We start from the raw sequence: 16,350 nt of genomic DNA, 5'->3' as shown, positions 1-16,350 counted from the left end.
GAAGCCACATATTGCTCATGGCCGAGGCAAAGAGGGGCGGAGCCTGGGTCCCTGCATGGTAGCATTGAGGAAAGCCACCTGCCAAACAGGAACACTCATTTGAACGTCCATATGAATTTTTCAAAAAATATTTTAAAGCTTCAATTGTGTTTAGCCCCAGAGAATTTTTTTCCCTAAAAGCAGCTGTCCAAAACAATTTTTTTATTGAGGTATAATTCAGATAGAACATAATATTAGTTTCAGGTGTACGACATGATTCAATACTTGTATATGTTGTGAGATGATCACTACAATAAGTATAGTTAATATCAATCACCACACATAATTACAAATTATTTTTCTTTTTTGTCTTGTGATAAGAAGTTTAAGATCAACTTTCTTAGCAATTTCTAAATATGCAATATAGTATTAGTTACTATACTCACCATGGTGTACATTATTACCTCCATGACTTGTTTGTTTTATAGCTGTAAGTTTATATATTTTGATCCCCTTCACCTATTTTATTCTCTGCCCACTCTCCCTCTGACAACCACCAATCTGTCCTCCTTATCTTATGAGCTGTTTTGTTTTGTTTGTTTTTTAGATTATACACATAAGCAAGATCATACAGTATTTGTCATTCTCTGACTTATTTTACTTAGTATAATGCCCTCAAGTTCCATCCATGTTGTTGCAAATTTCATTATTTTCATTATTTTTATGGCTGAGTAGTATTCCATTAGATATACACATAGGTTGTTTCCATATTTTGACTATCGTAATGATGTTGCAATAAACATGGGGGTGAATATATGTTTTCTACTAGTGCATTCATTTTCTTTGGATAAATACCCAGAAGTGGAATTGGGTCATATAATAGCTCTAGTTTTAATTTTTTGAGGCCCTTCCATACTGGTCCAATCTACAGTCTCACCAATAGGACACAAGTGTTTCCTTTACTCCATATCCTTGACAACATCCGAACGCCTGTTAGAATGATAGCCATTCTAATAGGTGAGAGGTGATGCTTTATATTTCCTTTACTCCATATCCTTGACAACATCCGAACGCCATCATTCTAATAGGCGAGAGGTGATGCTTTATAGTGGTTTTGACTTGCATTTCATTGATGATTAGTGATGTTGAACATCTCTTTATATGCCTTCTGGCCTCTCTCTATATGTCCTCTTTGGGAAAAAATTTATATTCATATCTTCTGCACATTTTTTAATTGGATTGTTGGTGGAGGGTTTTTGCTATTGGATGACCAAAACAATTTTTAAAAATTATTCTCTTCTTTCAAAAGTACAATTCTTTCGAGAGCTACAATTTCTCTTTTGCCTTTTGGTGAAGACAGTCAACCTATAGCAAGTAACAACAGTGCAGTTTGCATGGACTAAAGTGAGCAGGCAGCATTTTGGCATCCCATGGAGGGGTAGATGCTTTTGCAAAGTAGGCTTAGGAATAGAAAGGAGGCAGAGAAAAGCTAGGCTCAAGAAGAAAGCTCATCTCTATTTGCTGCTGGGTGGGAGGCAGCATGTAGTTTATTGTAGGCAAAGCAAAGGCTACAGATTTCTGTCTTGGAAAACTAGGGGATGGGGGGAGAGGGGAATGACAGATACCTGGGTATCAGATCTCTCCAATAGTCATGCAGGCTAAATAGAGGGAATGTGTGGGGATTTTTGTAATAAAAAATACCATGAGGTATTCTCTTAAGAATTCTGAATCTCTGGAAATAAATGGAAGTAGGAGCTTACAGTTAAGGTTTTACTAACATGAATAGTGAAGGAGGCTTTTGATGCCTGTGCTGTCCAAAGCAGGACTTCAGGAGATGACACCCAGATATGAGCATAAATCAGGTTACACGGATCACAAGGTTCATGTGTTTTGTAAAAATGCAAAACAACTACAGTTACCTGATTAATCTTTGGATAATTAGAAGCATAATTAAGCACAATAGCCATTTTCCCACGCATTCTCTTAATCAGGAATTTATAGTCTTGTTTCTTTGGAAGTACACTCATGCTAGCCTTTCCATCCAATAAATATCTACCCCTGAGCTATTCTGCATCTGCTTTCTCTTTGAACCTCTGACCTCTCTGCCACTTTCCCAGCCTCTTAACACTCACAGAGTCAGACCCTTTGTCATCATCTCCACTCCGTAAAAGAAGTTATAAATCACCTTGCTAATCAGTTGTGGTGTCTTAGACATTTCAGTAGCTTTGTTACATGAAATTATTAAATTCGTACCAATACAGGTGACTTTGTTCCACAACACAGCTTTTCACTTGTGTTTTTCCTTGAATACAGCTCCAAGAGTGGTTTTTCAAGGAAGAAAGAACTTCCCCTTATAAATTATGATGTTTGATACCTCACAGCCAACAATATGCTCCTGGCAGGGATGATGAAACCTGGTCCTCCCATCTAAGAACAATTTCTCCTGCTACCTGCCAATTCTCCCAAAAGATGTAGATGTGGGAAACCCACTTTCTCATAGTGCTGGCCTCAATGAGTACACACTCTTCCAATTCCAAGAAAGATCCTCACATACATTAATGAAGCAAGTTGATGATAATGAGGAGGAGGATAACTGCTGTGATCCACTAAATATTTATTGAATACCATACAGTGAGCTAAGTTTTTGACATGCATTTCTCATTATCACCTTAACTAGGAAATCCAATTGGCATTAACTATAAAAAAACACTAATTTACAATTTGTGATCTGCAAAATATCTATTGCCTGGTACCAGGACCACTGTGGACTATTAATGATCCACACAATCTGTACTTTTTCTAGGAATTCTTGATACTTGCTCTATAAAAAAAACTCCTTTCAGTCATGAGCACTGAACTAAAGGTATTTTTCTGAAACCACAATGATTAATTCAGGCAGGTATACATAGGCTCAGACTAAGTTATGCAAAGGTAACAGGAATGGCACTCTCCAAAATTTCAGTGATTTACACAATTTTTTTCTACTCATGCCACATGTCCATCACCAGACAGTTGTCACACTGTTCCATATCATCTTTATTCTGGAAGCCCAGCTCTGCTCTGTAGCATTGCTGGTTTCTTTAGAAAGAAAAGAGAATGAGGTGGAACCCTGTGATAGCTGTTAAAGCTTCTACTCTGAAATAGTACATTTCATGTCCACTCACATTTCATTGGATCAAGAGGAACAATACAACATTGGAACAGGGTAGGATGGGAAGGTAGGGCCTAACACTAGTCATAAATGAGTTGAGTATTATCTTTCTTCATTTCTCTTAGTCTTAGTGTCCATACCCATAAAATGGCATTAATATGGCCAATTAATATGGCATTAATATGCCACTTTCATCACAGGTTTATCAAGAGGCCAAAGAGCACACTATCTATAAAAGGAGCTTGAAAAGTTCAGAGCACTCTGCAAGTATAAAGTATATCATTTAGAGCTAATTGTTGTACTTTCCATGCCTGGCAGATTGCATAGTATATATGATGTCACACTGTTCTTTATTCTTCTAAATAACTTTTTACTTCAGGAAGAAAAATGTTTATGACACTCTATTTATGTAGACTCCACATTCAAAAAATAAGAGCTTAAGTAGGCCTCAATTGCTATACTTTGCTCAGACACTACCTGTAATTTAAGCTAATGCATCTGAAATGATGTAAAACCAACCCATTGAAAATGTCTTCAGAAAGGTAAAAAGCCTCAGCATACCAGATTCATAAAACATCAAAATCCAACAAAAGCAGCTTTCAAATGGGCACCGTTCCTGTTTGAGTCAGACCAGGCAAAATGAAATGACCTCCCATGAATTGTATCAGAGCTGACAAAGGGTCTTATTACCTTCTATTGATTGGCTTGGAGTTCTAATATCTTCTCTATGGCAGTTCCTACAGCAATCTCTGCAGAGAAGGAGTCCTTAACACCATCTCTCTGCTACTACCCCAGGAAGTAAAAAATCTGAAAGCCTTTTGTGCTTCCTTTTCCGCCAAGCGACTGAATAGGCTTTTCAAGATGGCCTGGACAATGTGTATAACATTTTGTTTTAATTTCCAATCCAGTCTTGTTCCTCATGGCTTGTACAATATGGGTCATTTTCACTCCATTTTCTCAGAGTAAAAAAATAACTTGCCTAAAGCAGTTCATAAGTATCTACTTCTCTCTAGGGCTATGGTGAGACAATGAACTCAGACCTCTGAGTCCCTGGTACCCAAGTGGTACTTGGCGACCTCTCACCTTGTCTATCAGATCATCCCAGAGGGCAATTCTGAGGACAGAGCTGGGGAAATGGCCATAAACTAAATTTTATCATAAAAGAATGCAGTCAGCATAGCTTTTTGCCCACCCAAAGCCATTTCTACACTCTTTTTGTTGCCATAACCCAAATTGGTTCAGGTAAAGAACAAAGATCATTTTGCCTCTGGGAAGGGAAAACCCTACTCCAGCTCCAGGGGGTGAACACAATAGGCCCAAACCAGTGGCAGTCATCTCACCCACCTTTCTCAAGCATTGGTCTAAGGGTGGAGAGGACAAAGGCCAGGTGTGAAAAACAAAGTTAGTGGGAGTGCTTATGGGGGACCTTCTAGGAAGGACTTTCCTTAAACATGAAAAAACAGATCCTTACACAGAAAAGGTTTGAAACCCTGGCCCTTCTTTCCTTACTTGTTTTGGACACTGGTGCGTGGGGCTATGATAGCAGCCATCATGCAACTATAAGAAAATAAGCCCAAAGTCCAACATGCTGAGGATGGCAGAATTGAGAGAAGGGCAATTGCTCTCAATGCTGATATTCACTCAACATGGTTCTCAGTGCCTCCCATCCAGATGCCCAGTATTTGACTCCCTGGGTTCCATTCTTCTACCATAAGTGAGCTCTAATACTTTGTCATTTCTTTTTAGGTGCTATCCTTCTCTCCATGAACAAGCCCTCTGGAACTTGTGGGAAGTCTCCATGATAAGAGAGAAATGAGTGAATCTTAAGCGCATCACCATTACCCAAAGTGGTGATGCCCACTGGCCCACAGTCGGGCACATACACTAAGCTGAAAATGAGTGTGTAAAAAAAACAGTAATTAATATCTAAAATCACTCAACATAATGAATAAAATAAGGCCTCACACAGGAGAGCAGGTTTAATATCAGAAATGGCTCCCAGGAGTTGGTTCTATGGAATAAAGAAATGTATCAACGAGAAGACAATCAGAGTCCCAAAAAGTATTTGCATCAGCAATTTTCTCCTGAATCCTGCCAGCTCTCAGTATTTTTCCATGGTGAATGGAGAATAGGGTGTTTACATTTTTTTAATTTTTTAAATTATATTAATTTTATGACAAAAATAGAAAATAGCATAGAGATATAAAAATATCAATGTGAAGTATTGAAATTAATAGTCATCCAAAACTGACAATAAGTAGTATGTTATTAAAGGGTGTAGAAAAAGTTCATGACCAAAGGGACAACTTCATCCTCCCAAGTAGCACGTCTCCCTAATCAACTTCAAATCTATAAAGGTAAACAAAAGGGAAAAAAGGTGAAAAGGAGAGGTGGAAAAATCCATTAGTTAAACAATATTGTTAATGAGAACCAAAGCGGCAATGAAGTCTTCCAGGAGAAATGAAAAACAGAGGCACTGCCTACCACATACTAAGCCCTTGTACTGATCAGACACATTTCCTAACAACTGAAAAGGTCTTTAGTCAAAGCCAAAAAGTTAAGCAGGAGTCAACCATTTAAAATAGTAGAATGGAAAGGGATTTACCATCATTGGCACCAGTTGTATTTACCTTGAGAATACCTGACCCATGCGAGAACCCAGCAATTTGAAAGAGAGTGACCAAGACTGTGCAGCATTCATTCCATTCAAAACATCCACTTCCTGATTAAAAGATCAATTAACCAAGGCTCAATATATTGTTAGTGAAGATTACAGGAATTATTGGGTCCAACCAGGACAGAGAAACAACCTAGCCATCATTTCTCCTATTAGAACCTCTCTAAAGTTAAGGAAGGGAACTAGTGAACACCTGAGAATGAATGGGCTCAGGCATTAGAGTGCTATACACATAGGCCAGGATCAGAGCTAATCCCTACTCCTCTGGTATATTAAAGGAGCAGGGGTGAACAATGCTCCCCATTAGCAGGGTTGAGTACTGAGCTTGGAAAGAGGGGTTCTGCTCTCTAGAGTGAAAAGTGGGGTCACTGATGCGTAAGGCCACTAACCCATAATAATGGCATCAGTCCATGTGCTAAAGTTATGTGTCTATCTATCGCCTTGACTTTTAGTAGTTTGTTAATTATTAATCCATGAATCAGTCATTAAAACACAAGTGGAAACAAATGCTGACTTTGGGAAGAAAATGGCAGTTGGGTATACACTAGTATAAAAGCATCATTCAAAAAAAGGATCCACCACATAACATTTCACTGATCTTGGAGATGAAAACATATTCAAAGAAGATAACAGAAAAGGATGTGTTTGTGGTTTTGCTGGTGATTGTTAAATACAGTGATAGCAGAACATGGGATGTGATATGGCCCGACTGCCTTCGTTGCTTTGCTGTGTTTCATGACCACCTTCAAAGGTCTTGCTTTTATATATTTCTAAGCAGCCGAAAAAAAAACAGGAGAATAGATACCCTAGGTAATTGACAGAATTTCTTACAGGATCCTATAGGTCCAAAGTCAAGTGCTGGCTTTCCATCTTCAACCATGTCTATCAGGAACACATTTCTCACAAGTGACTACATTACATAGCTCACTTACCTTCACAGTAGGCGGGGTCTCCCTGGACAGAGATGTAACCATTCTTGCACTCACAAGTAGCTTTTGTATTCCAGTTTTTACACTCTGAGTTTTCACCACATTTAGGTACTTCTGCACAGAAGTTATGACCTAGAAAAAGCACATATATTTTTTCATCATAAACTAAGAGAATAAAAGATTACCCAGTAATAAATAAAGCATGAAACATCAAAGTATGGGCCCTCAAGGAGTGAAGACATTTAACTGTGGACAGAGGGTTGGGCCATAAGGATGGGTCTGTTAGAGACTGAGCTCTGGACTCTCGCAGGTTCTATCTTAGAAAGCGTTTAGTTTTTGTCTGCAATAGTTGACACGTAAGAGTCTTCCTATCCCAGCAGCCTGGCCTTCGTACCTGGTCCCTCTCTGGGGCGATATGCCTCCTTTGGGAGGCTCCCTGGACCCTGGTCCACTGTGGCACTTTCAGTAGCACAGACTTCATGGACTCCCTGAGGCTGCGCACTCCTTCAAATGCCCTGTGCTCTCAGCTCAACAGTGTAATGGGCAGCCCTATCACTGAGTGTCCATTTAGCCCAGGGCCGCAGGGATTTTGATCAGATGCCATCTATTGATATGCGGAGGACCTGACCCATCTACAAACCACCAGTTCCTCTACTATTTAGGTACAGAATTACATTCTCACGGAGTACCTCTTTTCCAGCCTCTTTCCCCCTCAAACACCCTGAAATCCTCTCTCTAAAACATTTCAATTACAAATTCACCTAAAATGATAAGAAAGACTAGGGTAAAAAATCATATGACTCCAAGACTCTTTGGGAAGATTTAATTGAAGGGCATAAAATCTTAAATAGCACAAATAATCTCAACTAATATCAGTCCAGGCCAGATGACAAGGCAAATGAGCAAGAATTAAAATGACAGATAAACTCATTGGGAACAGATGTCGGGAAGAACTTTTTACCCAACACCGAAAGTTTTAAACACGCAGCAAAACCCTGCAAAGTCATTGGCGACATTGAAGATACAATTAGCGTCCATTACGAGGAAAATGAAACCCTGAGGAGTGTTTCAAGAGTTCGGGGATGGGCCAAATGATGTGTATTTTCCCAGAGGGATCCTGAAAATGCACGGTCAAGATTGTTGGCTTTTTTTTCCCTTCCCCTTTAACTGAGAGTACCAGCAATTCCTGAGCAGTCTTTTTTTGCTGGGGCTCCACGCATGCTTTTATTACTTCTTCCCAGGCAGGAGCAGGGATGTCACTGCCGTGTCTACTCCTCCCTTCCCTGCCTCCTGGCCTCCCACTGAAGCAAGCAGGCTCTTGCTATATATAGCCATTACCTCAAGGTGATGATGAGGGTAAACAAATTTCATGCTGCCTCAGGCACAAACTGTCCTGAGGCGACAAAGAAAAAAAAAAAAACGATGCAGTGATTAGGACCTGGGCCCCAGCAATTGTACAGTGGCCTCTTCCTACCAATGTCCATCACCTTGATCCTTTTTGCATGCCCTCCCTCCTAAAGGTCCTGCAGTTCTTTCCCTAGGGGCATCCTGGCTGCACCTACAGCCCACTGGGTTTAACCACCTGTTCAGCTGATTACCTTGCTTTTTCTCTAAAGGACTGGGATATTACTAGCTTTGAGCCTGACCCGAGGTGTCCAAGTGCCTAGTCAGGATGTAAGTTCTATTGATATGGTGAACATCTTAAGTCAGTCACAGCCTATTATTCTTAACTCTAAGGTCTTAGGTTTATTTCCTAAAAACAGACAAACTCAGTGGAAAGCTGTAATCTTCACCTCTCTTCTTGATTAGTTAATTTGGGGTGGTCAAATATGAAACCACATAAGAAGATGGGCATGACTCGATAAAAAAAAAGTTAGCTGCAAAATCAAGCCACGAGTTATAACTTGAGGAAAACAAGTCCTATCTCAGCAAAATGGGTTCCACCATTATTCACATGTGCATATGTGGAGCCTATCAGCTGGTATGAAACAATTTCATTCAAAGTCACTGACATAAAAGTAACAGAAATGTAGGATAGGAACATATCTTCATCTACATTGTCTCCTACATTTAAAGAATCAATTCATAAAATGTGATGATTAAAACAATTGTCATTTTTTAAAAAGTTGGAGAGCTCTCTGGATATTCTATAATCAGCCAACTGGGATCAGGAAGCAAAAAGCGCTGTGCTTCCTCAAATTCCCAGTAGAAGTCTCCTCAAGTCCGGTGGCTCATCAGAGTCCTCAGGAAAATAAGCCTTGGGAAACTTCAGTGTCCTCAGCAGGCATAAGAAAGGCGTGGACTCTGAGGAATAATACTCTCCGGGGGTGATTTCTCAAACTAATGACCTGATATTCACAGTAAGACAGAGATGATAAATATGCTAATTGAAGGGCCTCCCAGGCAAGTATTGAAAGAGGCTACAGCCACTTCATTTTCCATAACCAATAATATCAGAGTGGCAGGAACCAGCCAGCGGAAAACATACACTGTGCTCATCCCTGAACCCTGCTTTCCAGGCCATCGGAGTCCCGCCTCCCTGCTCCCCTGCTGCCTGCCAGTCAGGGCTCAATCTCAATCCACAAAGCAAGCGGTGCAGCCTTCCCCATATGAGGGACAAAAATTACTTTACATAGAAATTGAGTGTTTCTCACCTTTTCATTACATTCTGTTTTAGAGTGGGGAGGAAAGGGGGGAGAAGCACTGAATAATTCCCTTAGCTGAGGCACACTGGGCTTTCCAAGGCTCCTCAGAATAGTAATTGTCCAACCCCTCCTCTTCTGGCCAGACTCGCCTCAGAAAACATGAACAGGGAGAAAAGGGTAAAAGACTACCAGAAGTCAAAGGGGAGAAAACATCTCCCACAATATTGTGAGAGACTATTATGTTTTCTGTAAAGATACCCTGGGAAATAAGTTGGAGTGAAGAGATGTGGAGTAAAATTCACAGAGAGCATAGTTTGAGACAATAGGCCTGTGAGCTCATCCGGATTGATTTTTTGTTAATCGTCGTATAAATTTTATGTTTTCATGAGAAAAAGAATAACCCGCTGCCCAGATACACATGTCTTTCACTTTCTGACTGTCCAATGTGCAAAGCAAGCCCCAGCAGGTGGACAGGCAGGTGGGATATTCTGGGCTCCTCTCTCTGCCATAGGTCAACACAGAGAAAGGAGGTAATGACAGGAAGTGCTCCCGAAAAGCCTCAGTCAAAAATGTGCCTTCTTCACTCCAGTGCCTGAATTCTGGGATGGGAGGAGGAACCCAAGAGGACCCATACACTTCAATAGTTTATTCAACCCACTCCCTACAAGAGGTACCCTCCACCATATGTTTTCTGAAGACATGCTCCATCCGGATTGATTTTTTGTTAATCGTCGTATAAATTTTATGTTTTCATGAGAAAAAGAATAACCCGCTGCCCAGATATACATGCCTTTCGCTTTCTGATTGTCCAACGTGCAAAGCAAGTCCCAGCAGGTGGACAGGCGGGTGGGATGTTCTGGGCGCCTCTCTGCCATGGGTCAACACAGAAAAGAGGTAATGACAGGAAGTGCTCCTGAAAAGCCTCAGTCAAAAATGTGCCTTCTTCACTCCAGTGTCTGAATTCTGGGATGGGAGGAAGAACCCAAGAGGACCCATACACTTCAATAGTTTAATTCAACCCACTCCCTACAAGAGGTACCCTCTACCATATGTTTTCTGAAGACATGCTCCGATTCCTGTCAAAATGTACATAAGTAACTCTCTCTAATACGCACCCCTCCAAAAAACCATCAGCGGCCACAAAAAGAGTTGGTAGCTTCCTGGCTGAGAAGGAAGGAAAAAGAAGAAAATCCTCAATGTCATAGATTAGCCCTGGCTATGATCTCATCTCTGAAGCCCTTTGCCTGCCTCCCACGTTCCCTCAAGCTGAGTCAGGTTCAGCGAAAGCCACCAGGTTGCCAGCAAGGAGAGCCTTGCATGAGTCTGGTGTTTAATGAAATGTCATGTCTCTCAGCATCTTCATTGGTGAAGAAGCACATGCACTTGTACAAGTGCTAGCAGAAGCAGGAACACCTGGTCCATTGTGAATGGGTCAGAGCAATGAAAGTCCTCTTGAATTTCTGTGGGATAATCAATGATTCTGCTCTAATGAAACCATACATCAGAAAAGATTTAAATAAACTGAGTCCCACTTGGCACTTCAACAAATAGCAGCTGATGGATTTTGCATTAAACTGCAAGACCTCCCTAGCAACCGTATCAGTTCCCAATAAATGCATCCCTCAGAAAATTCCATCAATTGCAAGGTCTTTCTAAAGCATCCTAGTGGCAAATACGCTAGTAACCTTGAAAGCAGAGAAATAACGGAAGATGCTCTGAGGGCATGGTTATCATGTTCTTGATTCTAAGAGCCATTCATGCTTATCAACATCCCAAGGTATCCCAGGAATGTTTCCAAAATACTGCTCTCTCATGACCAACCACAGAGAGAAAGTGCAGCCTCAGCTGAAAACACTCCACCATCAAATACAACATTTTTATGTGTCAGAAGGTGCTAGCGGAGGGGCCAGCACATTGTGGGCTGCCACCTGGGTTTTTAAATAAATTTGTACTGGAACATAGCCACACTCCTTTATTCATTTACCTATTGGCTGAACTGCTTTTGTAATACAACAGCAGAGGTAAGTAGATGCAATAAAAAAAAAAAAAAACTTCTGGTCCTGCAAAACCTAGAATATTTACTTTGTGGCCCTTTACAGGAAATACTATATGCCAATGCTGTACTGAAGAAAAGATTTTTAAAAAGTAAAATATGAGGTTAAATGAGCTAATCTGCTATGCTGCTGATTTTTCTTAACTATAGAAGCTTTGAAGTAAGCCAAAAGGGATCTAGCTCCCTGACTATTTGAGGATGTGGTACAGGATTTGTAGTGGGTAGGCTTTTGAAACAATAGCTGCCAGTTTAACTGGGTTTGTTTTTAAGGTTTCAATTAAATTTAAGGTTCTCCTAACCTCCTAATTAGACCTCCTCATGTAATTCTGCCTGGGTGAGAAGTTTCAGATAGGAAGTGATATTTGAGCAGGGGTTTGATATATAAGAGTAAATTTTGGAAAGAAGGTAATTTCAAGAAGAGAAGGCAAACCAATTTCTCCCCAAGAATTAATTAGCAATTAGGTATTACTTACCTGAACTGCTTCTCCTTACAGGAAATATAAATGTTATATGTAAATCCATGAGTAAGGATTTACTATAAGTCATCCTCTGTTGGATATGGGAATTGACCCATGGAAAGGGCTGAAAAAAATGCTTCCAATCTCAGTCATGAGAAATATCTATAATAATAAAAGCGTAATATGCTAATTAGACCAGACATCCTTCCGGACGAAGCCGGGGCTGTGAGCGAAGCCCGGGTCCCGGTTGCCTGCCTGCAGCCAGAAGCCCAGGTCCCGGATGCCAGAGGGAAGCCAGAGCCGGCAGCCCAGGGGAAGGAAGGCTACTCTTGCAAGAATTTCATGCATCGGGTCTCTAGTGTAATAATAATGATGATGATGGTCATTATTGCAGGATCATTATCATTATCATAGGAACTACTGTGTATTGAAGACTTATCACATGCTAGGCACGATGCTAGATGCTTATGCCTTATCGCATTTAATCCTCACAATAGTCCTAAGAAGGAGATGCTGCCATTATCCTCACTTTACAATTAAGGATACTAGGACTGAGAAAGGTCATTAGGATATGTTTCTAAGTAGCAGAGCAGACTTTCAGCACTTGTGCTATTATCATCACACAATTCACTCAACCCTGATGTCCCCAAAGCTACTTGTACCCTCAGCCCAAGCCCAGGCCCGCCACCAAGCCCTCTTACCTCGACAAACACTACAGCACTGACTCTCTGGGAGAATGTGATCCTTCTCTGAGCAGTTCAAAGGAGGGCATGCTTCTGTAATTTTCACTAAAACTCCACCCTGGAAGTCAAATAATAGGGAAACAAAACTGTTCATTATGTTTAACGGCCTGCAGTGATAACCAGCTACCATAATTAACAGTACTCCCAAGAATTCCACAATCATGACAAAGTCTCAAATTAAACTGATGAGTTTCCTGGAGGGGAAGATACATGTCCCTTTCTATGCCAAAAGAGCCTCAATTTCAACAAACATATTTGAGTCTAGTAGTCTCTGTCACAGAAGGTCACTGAAGATGGTGTGCTGAGAAATTGTAACAATCAACTATTGGGCAAGTGAGGGAGCCCTCATTTGTAGTATTTGCTGATTTCTGTGGTGCAAATACCCTGATGGTGGCAGATTTTTAACTACCAACCTGAAATCACTGAACACAAAGGGGGAAGGAATGTACAATGAGCTCACACGAGCTTCTATGAGCCATTTCAGTTATCTACCACATCACTGTGGACCCAAAGATAAATAAGGCATCTTCCTTGCCCTTGATCAGCTCACAGTTTGAGAGAAAAAGAAAAATTTAAAAAAAAAACACCTTAATCCAGAAACCATAATACATTACAGTAAGTCCTTAAAAATGTGATCTAATTAAGGTTTGATAATGTGCCATGGGAGAACAATTAATTCTGACCAGGTGTGGAGAAATTATGAAGATGCCACATTCCAGGGAACTTGAATAATGGAATAAAAAAAGGAAGAAAATACTTTCCCAGCAAGAAGAAACAGAGGAAGAGGCAAGGTATACAGGTAAGAAAGAACTGAAGAGGGTTGTTGACATGAGTGCTAGATTTTTCCCTAGCTATAAATAAAATCACAATAAAATTTGAAATATTCAGCAGGTGAATCTTTATGACCTCACTTCAACAAAGGTAGGTATTATGAGTACCTGTATTTAGATTTGCTCTGAATTTTAAAAATTAGTCCATTAATTATTATAAAAAAGGGTTTGAGAGTCCCTTTTCTTAAATGTTCAGTTTTTCTTCTTTTTTATAAGTATAGCATATTCTCACTTGTATTTTATTTTATTTTTCACTTACAGTTGACATTCAATATTATTTTGTATTAGTTTCAGGTGTACAGCATAGTGGTTAGATAATCATATACTTTACTCTGTTCCATTCTTAAGAGGATGTTTAAGTCAACCAAAAAGCAAGCTCAAGCAAGAGTCTCATTTAAGGCCAACAAATATGAGAGAACAGGACAGAGCTGGGAGCCAAGAGGGATGAGGAAGACACTGAGTTTTCCATCTCCAGAGACTCTATCATGCCAGTGGCCCCACCATTCACTGGTTGGGCAGGAACTCCCATTCATCACACACATCCATTCTTAGTAAGAACATAAACATAACTTTAAATGTCAAATATAAATTTAATTTCCAACTACTCATCATAAAAATAATTTGTGCCATGGCTTCTTGGCTTTTCATATCATCCTCAGCCCAGACAGTTCAGCCTCTAGCTTTCCTTGGATGTCTTTTCTTTCTTCCCCTTTGTTCTTTATACTTGATCTGCCCAAAGGCAGCTAGATCTCTTATAGCAGGCCCTAAGATCTGAGAACTGATTCTGCTAATCACCCTCAGTTCACCTTTTCAGCTACATTCTATTGTGTCTCAAACTAGGCCAAGCCAGGTGGCACGCAGCCTCAAGAGTTAGCACCAGTCTTAAGGCTAGTGTGCCTAGCAGATGGACCTTCCTTTCTGCAACAGGGAATCAAACCAGTTATTACAAGCCACTGGAAGTGAGTGACCGTACTATTAGGAGCACAAGCTAACTGCAAAGAAAAACACAATGCTTAATTATTTACCACTATGGCCTCTACTTCTATCCTTCAATCTATATATATAAAAGGCTAAGCGACTGTCCTACTGGTAGCTATGATGTTCAATGACCACCAGGGGGCAGATGCTCAATGCAGGAGCTGCCAAGCTACGGTGACTTGGCAGCTGCGGGTCTCGGGTGACGCACCCCAGAACCAGAGAGGAGGGAGCCCAATTCTGGGGTGCATCACCTGAGAACCACCCTCTCACAATCTGGGAGCCCTTGGGGCTGGCCAGGGAGGGACTGCCGGAGGTTGGCTCCAGGGTGTGTCTGGCCCCTCTTGCCCAGTCCCATCCCACCTGCCACCTTCTAATTAATTTCCTTTCAATGTGCACAAATCTGTGCACTGGGGCATTAGTATTAATATATTTATTCATTTCCTACTGCCTCTTTACATAAATAACAGGAGTGGACACTGTGGGACCTCTTTGATCAGTTCTGGGTGCTCATCCCCCAGCTTCTGAATGCTTCGCTGCTCCTGGCTCATCCCTGCCGCCCTCAGAAGGTTGCCCCTGCAGAGAGCCAGAGTTACCTATAAGTTCTACATCTCCCACTTCCAAGGCCCAAAGCCAGTGAGTAACAAGCATGGGAGGCTCTTTACCCGGAGGAGAGACAATAGCTGGAGTATAATCCTGTTACCTCAAGGGATCAGGGACTGTCTGCCCTTTCACCCAAACTCCCCCCATGCTCAGTTTCTTGCCCTTCCCTCTCCTGCATCCCCCACCCTCTTGCACTGGTTCTCCTGGGAGCTACCATAATGAATCACTTGTACTGAAATCCTTAGCTTAGGGTCTGTTTCTGGGAGAACCCAAACTAGAATGCTAAGATAAATGTTACTCTTACTATCAAAAATAAACTATTAAAAGAGATCATCTCAAGGTAGTGAGATTCTGGAGTGATTTCCATTTTCTTCCTTATACTTTTCCCTCTATACTGCCAATTTCATATCTTGTGTATATATCTGCTCTTGTAAAAAGAAATATTAAAAATGCTACAGACGACTTTTTCAAATAATCACTAGGAAAGGTTCTTTTAAGATAAAAAGGGCTTGCTTTGCTGATTAAATCAGTCAACAATTGTAATCAACCTTTAACATATTTGATGAGTAAGATCATTCCAAATGTTTAAATAGAGACAAACCCCTTTGCCTGAATTGGAAAATAATTTCAACTGTGATTACAGTCACATAAGTGCCTCCAAATCCATTTAGGCCAGCCACACAATTAGGCACAAACCTTTTTAAACTTTATTTTCAAAACTACCTCTAGCAAAGAAGTAACTCATGATTAACATTTTTTAATCCTGCTGATTACAGTATGTTATATTCTGACTCTTGGAGCTCTGCACTGGTGGGAAAATATGATTCTTCCAGTTCTTTCTAACTTAGAGCAACCATCTCCATGTCGTTGGTCAAATCTAAACACTTCCAAGTTGCTGATCACTGTGCTTCAACCTGAAGTTCTAATAACATAAAATTCACATCTTTAAGTAAAACAATTTGTTGCTGGCCTAAACAAATATTGCAGGGTATCAATAATTAAATAAAATTGAGCAAGACAGCTAGAAGATATTATTCATCTTGATTTTTAAAAAATATATTGCCCTAGCTGGTTTGGCTCAGTGGATAGAGCTTCAGCCTAAGGACTGGAGGGTCCTGGGTTTGATTCCGGTCAAGGGCACATGCCCAGATTGCAGGCTCATCCACAGTAGGGGGCGTGCAGGAGACAGCCGATCAATGATTCTCTTTCATCATTGATGTTTCTCTCTCTCTCTCTCTCTCTCTCTCTCTCTCTCTCTCTCTCTCTCTCCCTCCCTCCCTTCCTCCCTCCCTCCCTCCCTCCCCCTT

At 40.8% G+C, this 16,350-nt stretch overlaps 1 protein-coding gene across 2 annotated transcripts in view; it reads right to left on the bottom strand.

Annotated features, from left to right (window-relative positions):
* The window catches only part of NELL1 (neural EGFL like 1), a 731,583-nt gene that overhangs the window by 539,787 nt on the left and 175,446 nt on the right, over nt 1-16,350 (bottom strand). For both annotated transcript variants that reach the window (XM_005869404.2, XM_005869405.2), the window contains exons 11-12: nt 12,594-12,693; nt 6,740-6,868 (exon numbers count right to left, since the gene is read on the bottom strand). In XM_005869404.2, coding sequence (XP_005869466.1) covers nt 6,740-6,868; nt 12,594-12,693 — 229 coding nt within the window. The remainder of the gene's footprint in view (nt 1-6,739; nt 6,869-12,593; nt 12,694-16,350) is intronic.

This window comes from Myotis brandtii, unplaced genomic scaffold (genome assembly GCF_000412655.1).
Source record: "Myotis brandtii unplaced genomic scaffold, ASM41265v1 scaffold293, whole genome shotgun sequence".
Lineage (NCBI taxonomy): Eukaryota > Metazoa > Chordata > Mammalia > Chiroptera > Vespertilionidae > Myotis > Myotis brandtii.
This window is presented reverse-complemented; position numbering and strand designations above follow the sequence as displayed.